General features: G+C 39.2%; 1 protein-coding gene across 1 annotated transcript in view; it reads right to left on the reverse strand.

Moving 5' to 3' along the window:
- Window positions 1-1,715: 1,715 nt before the first annotated feature.
- Window positions 1,716-7,611, reverse strand: part of LOC101847815 (dmX-like protein 2) — a gene marked incomplete in the record, with an annotated part of 126,185 nt that continues 120,289 nt past the window's right edge. The window contains 3 exon segments of the mRNA XM_035969182.1: window positions 1,716-5,463; window positions 6,104-6,231; window positions 7,016-7,105. Coding sequence (XP_035825075.1) covers window positions 5,257-5,463; window positions 6,104-6,231; window positions 7,016-7,105 — 425 coding nt within the window.

Genomic DNA, 7,611 nt, shown 5'->3' on the forward strand with positions numbered 1-7,611 from the left:
TTAAGATAATATCCACAACTCCATATATATGCCTAAAAAGTGACAAGCGCCAATTCCACAGCATCATGACACATATCTTCAGAAACAGTAAACACACTGATCCGAGTGAGGGAGGGTTAGCATCCAAGCTTCTATGCGTATTATGGTATGCTATACTGACCCACAAAATAATAAGCTACCTGAAAAAGAAGCTCGAGATCACAGAAAAAAAGTTCATACAGGACACAGCAAATATGGAACAGTTTTCTTTTTCAAAAAAAGTTTCAACATAGGTATTTTTGTCTCATACAGCATTCCCAGAGGAGGCTTAGCTGCTCTCCTGAACATATACAGTAAAACATGCATAGGTGGAACATAGAAGACTCGAAATCACACATCCATCGAACTGTGCCTGCGGTCCCGTTTTGTTTTTCTCTTCTTCATCTTTGTAAGACATCCCTGGAACTACCGAGGTCGGTCCCGACTAATTCGAGCTATCCGTGTTATACTGTATTTGTCTCATGCAGCATTCCCAGAGCAGTTTTAGCTGCTCTCCTGAACACATATAGCCTAATTATCTGGCTTGGGAAACCTGGAGGAAGAAATCATACTTTCACATTCTCAAGTTTTACCTTGTAAATTTAAGTGAAACCACACTATTCCGGTTTCGGCCATGGGCTTGGAACACAAATGACACGTCTTCAGATCTGCAAGCTTGATGTGAGTAGACTTTGGACAAACATCATTTTTTAGTTAGTTTAGTAGAGGGTTTTACGGCGCTTGCAACTGCATAAGGTCATATGAGTGCCAAGGGGTGGGTGTCAACAGAGAAGTCTTTACAGGGAATCAGACTTACTCTGCTCACCTCTCAAGCTTCAACAACACAAGGTCTGCTTCGACTATCAAGGCACCCCTAAAATAGCAGGTCACAAGAGAGTGACAAACATACAAAACAAGTAGAGGAAAATGACAATAGTAAGGATGAGGAAAGAAAAAGCAGCAGTTCCCTGCTGCAGATCAGGCACAGTTATGAGCGTGACATGATGAATCAGCCCATTTACAATTCTACTGTGCTTGAACGAGAAATGTCCCCCCTTTGGGAATGGCCTAAAGACACTAGTCAGTGGCACTGCCCCGGGGGGTAAACATCATTTTGATATATGCACTGGTGAAAGGGCTCGGGTAGAAAATGGCCAACATGCAAACCCAGCCAGCGCTGTTGTTATTCTTCTAACCCTTTTGAATGTGATGGGTGAGCATCTGACATTTAGATAACGTTAAACCTTTGCAACTAGTTGGGTAAACACTGGTTCTAGACATTAACTATATTCCCAGCTTGGACTGCTTCATCCCTTGATATCCATTAGTTTAGCGTCAGTGTCCCATAAGACACCTCTTATTATTAACAAATTGCACAAAAATATAAGAGTTTTCGGAACAAAGGTAAACAGTGGGTCTTGATTTACAGTTGTACGCAATGACAATCTTCCATGCCAGCATTGGAAGTGGCACAAAAAAAGTTACAAAAATTTTGAAGACTTTTCAAAGCAATTAAAATAGAGCTGCTATACAGCAAAGTTCTAATTGAAGTGGTTTTTACTGTGATATCTCTTTTACATCATGATCAGTAACAAAATAGGCTTCATATTTCTCACCTCAAAGCCACAAGAGTTGCCTTGTTCTATCTATAAATCAGGAATGCCACTGGACTTTTGTTAAAAAAAAATAACTGAAAATTTTTTCGAGACTAGATTTAGCATGCTATGAAGCAATAAATGCAACAAAACAAGATATCTCGCAAGCGTGAGACTGAGAGCGCAAGGCTAGGCCTGGCCTGCATTTGAAATCGGACCTAAGCATCCGGTGATCATGTGCATTTTTTGATTCAGCGAGTGTACTTCCGTTGATTAAAAATATGGATCCTCGTGCCACTCTGTCCATATATGGAACAAAACAGAAAATGGGCTTCCCGCCCAACGAGTCTTGTGTGCTTAACGGAGAACGGATCCGATGAACGGAAAACGGAATAGGAATAGACGATGTCCAAAATAACAAAAAAAAAACCAGAGAAAAGGGAAAAACGGCATCCCTGATAAATAAAGTGAGCCACAACCTTCGTTCATCACCGTGCAAAATGCTCCTTGAAACTATTTTTTAAAAAATAAATAAAGAACATCAACACTGTGCGATCAGTATCTGACTGATATCTAAATGGCAAGCTATCCATCACACATAGAAGGACTATGCAAAGGTATCACACATATGCTTTAAGTACATTTACATACCACATATATTACGGACACTGCTTTGCACAGGCCAGTTGCGAAGTACCACTGAAGAATGACAATACTCTTGATTAATTTCATAAATATGTACATATGTCACAAGGTGACCCCAGTCTACTACGTCCACCATAATCACATATTTCTTCTAGTCGGCAAACTAAAACATACAAGTGGACATTGTTGAACTCCAGACTCGTTTGCACATGACACTCAGCACATGGCTCATGCCACACTCGGGAATGCAACTCCGAACTAATCAAAAGCAATGAATTCATTTCAGATCTACGACCTCAAAACAGTTCATCTGTCACTGCAAATTTATCTTCAGAGTCCAGAGACAGCAGATCGTAGAAGAGACACATACATTATTACAAATATATTTATAAGATTGTGAAGACATGCTTCACACTTGTTAACAAGTCCTAAACAAACAGTAGGCCTACTAGTACTATGTCAAAGTCCGTGTTGAAGCAATATCAATCACATAGCCTTATTTAGATTTGTGCTTACAAAAACTCGCAACAGCATTGTTGTGAATTTCAAAATATGCAGATCTAAAACAAATTTGCCCGATGAAAGAAAACGAAGCTGTTTATTTTTTAAAAAGCATCATCTTGTTCTGCAGCTGTTCACTCACATCTTGTGTCACTCAGCTGACCCAGTCTACTGTGCCAACCACAGTGGAACATTAGCATACTGTTACATTAACTCGGCTTTCACTTTCACTTTCAAAGAACACAAACATCCATCTTCATTTTTAAAAAAACAACCCAACCCAAAACAAGCTCTGTTGTCAGCTAGTCATGCAACCCGTAACTTTTTCTTCTTTATATCACAATCCCAGCAAACAACAAACTCATCTCCACTCACAGATCAGGAAATGGTTTATCACCGAGTCGTTAATATCACACTGCTTCTGTGGAGGATCCCCACATCCCAAGTGATCATTTACGCGTAAAAGTAAAAGCTATCTGCCCCCTTCCAGGTCCCCACCAGAACAAACAATGGAGTACGACAATATGACAAACTAGCACACAGCTCACGCGCATTGATTATTTAGTGCATTAGCAGTACAGGATTGTACATTCTACCTTTTTTAAAATCCCGCATTAAAAAAGAAAAACCAACGTATTCTCAAATATTTATACAAGAGGCAAAGCTCTTTTCACTTAAAACTAAAGCACATTTGAGAGCAGGAAAACATCAATCAAACACATTATTTGAACAGGAAAAATATTGAAAGATGTATAATACTTTTAAACACACACATTCACTCACACAAACATACACACACACAAACATAAAAAAACCTAAGACCGTAGGAGAATGGAAATAAAAAAATCAATGCTATGACGGCCCATCTGCAATCTAGAATTTCACACAGCACAGAATTAAGACAATGCCTTCAGTAGCCCAGTCGTTTTACAGAACTTATATGAATGTGACTTTTACACAACATGGCTCTCTCAGTTGATATATCAAGTCTCCACTGGACCACAACTCAAGAACACTTACAATACAGATTCACAAAAAACAGGAAGGAAGAATATCTGCAAAGCAAACTGCATCTTTGATACAACCCCAACACAGGCTGCTGAATTAACAGATATGAGGAAGGAATCAGGTGACAAAATTACTCGAGCAAGAAAAACATAGTAACAGAGAGAAATACAAAAATCAATGCCCTCAATTCAGTGACAAAATAACTAAATTAACCTGAATATAGGAATGTATTGACAGGAAACTTAACAAAAATAAGACAATGTGATAACCCGATAAACATGATGGGGAGAGGGAGACACTTTCTGTCCAATAAATTGATGATACAGTATCACTAGGGTTTACAAGTTGTGAACTAAATCATGATCAAACTCCAATAGATGAAAATGAAGCACATTCTTATTTCATGATGAATGGTTATCTTACACGGGTTCAACAGCACAGCGCTCTTATATCAGTCTGTCTACGTTCAACAGCACAGGGCTCTTGTATCAGTCTGTCTACGTTCAACAGCACAGGGCTCTTGTGTCAGTCTGTCTACGTTCAACAGCACAGGGCTCTTGTGTCAGTCTGTCTACGTTCAACAGCACAGGGCTCTTGTATCAGTCTGTCTACTCTAATTTCGGTGGTTCTTGGTCACACAACACACATTTCAAGGGGCTGCAAAACAAGTAAGTGTCTATCAGCCGAGAAGAAGTACAAGAACTAGAACAAAACAAAACTGTTTCAATCGCCAGAAATTACAGACTTCAAACACTCACGCACTCTGTCGCAACTGTGAATGACAGCATTGCTGATTTTGCGACTGCAGCTTTCAAATCTTGACATCAGCGTGAGCCCTTTTGAATGAGCCAAACAATATTGTATCCGGACAATAATACACACTGAAAGCTCTCAAAATCAATAAACAATATACATGTGTATGTAAAGAATAAAACAATCCACATGAATAGCGACACTCTTTTGAGTTATGGCAGTCAATAAATTACACAAACTATCTACACAGAGAACAGGAGAGAAAAGCGGCTGACAAGGAAAATTATTGCACTGTTTGGGAAATTGGAAAGTTCTGCTCATGCAATTTTAAGACACCACGAATGTGAAAACTACAAAGCCATTTCTAGGACGATTACCTCTAACAATACCAATGCAAAAACAGAATTTTAAAGAATGCTTACAGATACATATTTGCCTCCTCATTCCAAGAATCAATAACAGACACGTTTGCAACTCTACCTAAATACACACATCCAATAGGGTCTACCCCCGAAAAAAAAAGGATGGCATCAAGCCAAAAAGAGAACATCCAGGTTAAAACACTGAGTAAATCAAAAGACTCCTCAATAATATGTCTCAACTAACTACTGCTGAACTATACACGCAGTGTAAGCATTATATCCAAACACGCATGCGTAAAGCACATCATAGCATAATCCACATTTCTCCTTCACATCTTTACAGGTCACAATGTACACTAATGCAGACACCCGCATCACGCCCAGTGGTGCACAACGAGCTCTCTCTCGGGCAGCTGTCGGAACTTCATGGAGCCGTCGACCCCGCAGGAGAACAGGTGGTTCAGGGGGCCCATGGTCACCTGCGCCACACCCGAGGTCGAGCCCACGTTCTTGAAGAACGTCGTCTTGCTGTGCTCTCCGGGGAAGGAGAAGATCAGCTGATGGATCTTCAATCCCCACACCTTGAGAGAAAAAAACCACCAATACAATGACATTTAAAAACAATTTTAACCCCCCCCCTCCCCCCCCGGTTAAGATGCAAGATTAATGGGTAACTGCCCCAATCAACACTGAAAAGTCAGAATAGGTATAAATCTCCAAACTCAATATCAATCTTCAGTACAACTGAGCAAAGTGAATTGAGGATAACATTTGCAAGAATTAATAACAGCAGTTCAGTTTGATCCTGCTTTAGAGGGAGAAATTAAAAATGACAGTTACCAATACGCGGGCAGTATACAGACGCATCTCATAGGCCGTCAAAAATGACTTATGTCTGTATGCAATATTGCCAGCGAATACTTCTTGTACCAGTGATATTAAGTGCCTCTGATCTTGATACACATTAGAAAATTAACACATTAGGACACGGACTGCACAACCAGAGTACAGAGACATACTCAAATCATCACATGCAAAAAAATTACATTTCTAGAACAAGAACATACTGGAGGATAAAAACTGAAACAAACTTTTAAAAACGTATACATCCTAGGAGATATAAACTGCTTTGATAAAAACAAAAAAGTAAGCAACAATCCACATTTCCGTAATGTAAAGAATTTAAAAAACTGAAGAAAAAACAACTTGGCTTTTCTATACCTTGATGTCTCCCTCTGCAGATCCAGTGACAAAGTAGTCCTCATCAGGATCTAGAGACAGACACTTTATAGGGGCATCGTGGGCCTGGAATGTATGCTTGAGAACTCGCTGGCGCAAATCAAATATACCTGGACAAGGGTTAAGGTCAGCTTTCACTTTTTGTCAAAATAATAGTTCACCATTCAGCATACAGGACTGGAACTGTAGGCAGCAGGGAATTTTAATTGTAAAAAATATTCTAATACTTTAAAAACCCTCCATAAATAAGACGATTCTCCAACAAAAAACTCTTGTCCCATACTCTAAAAAATAAAGACAGAAAACACGTTTTCTATTAATATTTTGTAAAAAAAAAAAAAGAAAAAAGGACTACATATATTCTGTCTGCCTCAGCATACTGTTTGAGAAAAAAAAAGGACAGAATCAGCAACCACTAATACAAATTCCTGCTGCTTGTAAAAAGTTGACACCATGTTTTTAAAACTCTAATGGAAAAAAACTTAGGGAGGGTCTCCCTCCTTGATTGAAAATGAAGTTATGCGTGCACCTGTGTTGTATAGGTTTACAAGGCAATGAAGCACACAGCTAACCACAAGAACCACGATTATGTGTGGAACAAATGGAAGATAATAAAAAAAACCCCAACTATTCCAAAAAGATCAGGAAACTGGAACAAAGATCTACAGTGTGGAACCATCGATGGAGAAGAGCACTGGAACCATTAAATGTCTTAATTACAATATCATGGCGGAAGACATTATTTCTAAACAAAAAAATCTATTCATTTCAAATATATAGACAATGTAAAATCCCAACCATGCCCTGCAGTATTTTGTTAAATGAACCATAATAAGTCTAATCATGCAATAAAGAGAGGGAAGCTCCAAAACCTAGTCAGGACATCAAGGATACATATTTCTCCTTTCCTTCCTCCACTGATGAGCAAATGTTGACGTGAGGCATACACAACTGCAGGGCTCCCTTGCTCATGACACTGGAAAGCTGAAACACATACACAAAATGAACAAAGTCAGAAAAACACATCTAAAAACATAAGACACCATTCATGTAATTGAATAATTATGTATACAATACATATATAGCTAAGTGAAAGTACAAAATTGGCTTACAGTGGGCATCGTTTCAGAAGTAAACACAAGTCAGAATCCCTCAAAGCATAAAATGCGTAACTATGGCTATTACTTTTTTTTTTCTATGAAGTTTCTTATCTCTCTGTTCATCTATTATTTCTCACCAACCACAGATTTTGGACTACGAGGTAAGAGAGGAAACCAATCCCTCACAGACAAGACGAGCACCATGTCCCACGTACATTCTAAACTTGACAAAAACGTGGACAGTGCCACTGACTGTAGTGCCTTTAGGCCATTCCCAAAGGGGGGACATTTCTCGTTCAAGCACAGAATTGTAAATTCTGTGGCGTCGGTGGCCTAGTGGTTAGGCTCTCTGACTCGCAACCGTAAGGTCGTGGGTTCGAATCCCGTCAA

This window comes from Aplysia californica, unplaced genomic scaffold, assembly GCF_000002075.1.
Source record: "Aplysia californica isolate F4 #8 unplaced genomic scaffold, AplCal3.0 scaffold00124, whole genome shotgun sequence".
NCBI classification, from domain to species: domain Eukaryota; kingdom Metazoa; phylum Mollusca; class Gastropoda; order Aplysiida; family Aplysiidae; genus Aplysia; species Aplysia californica.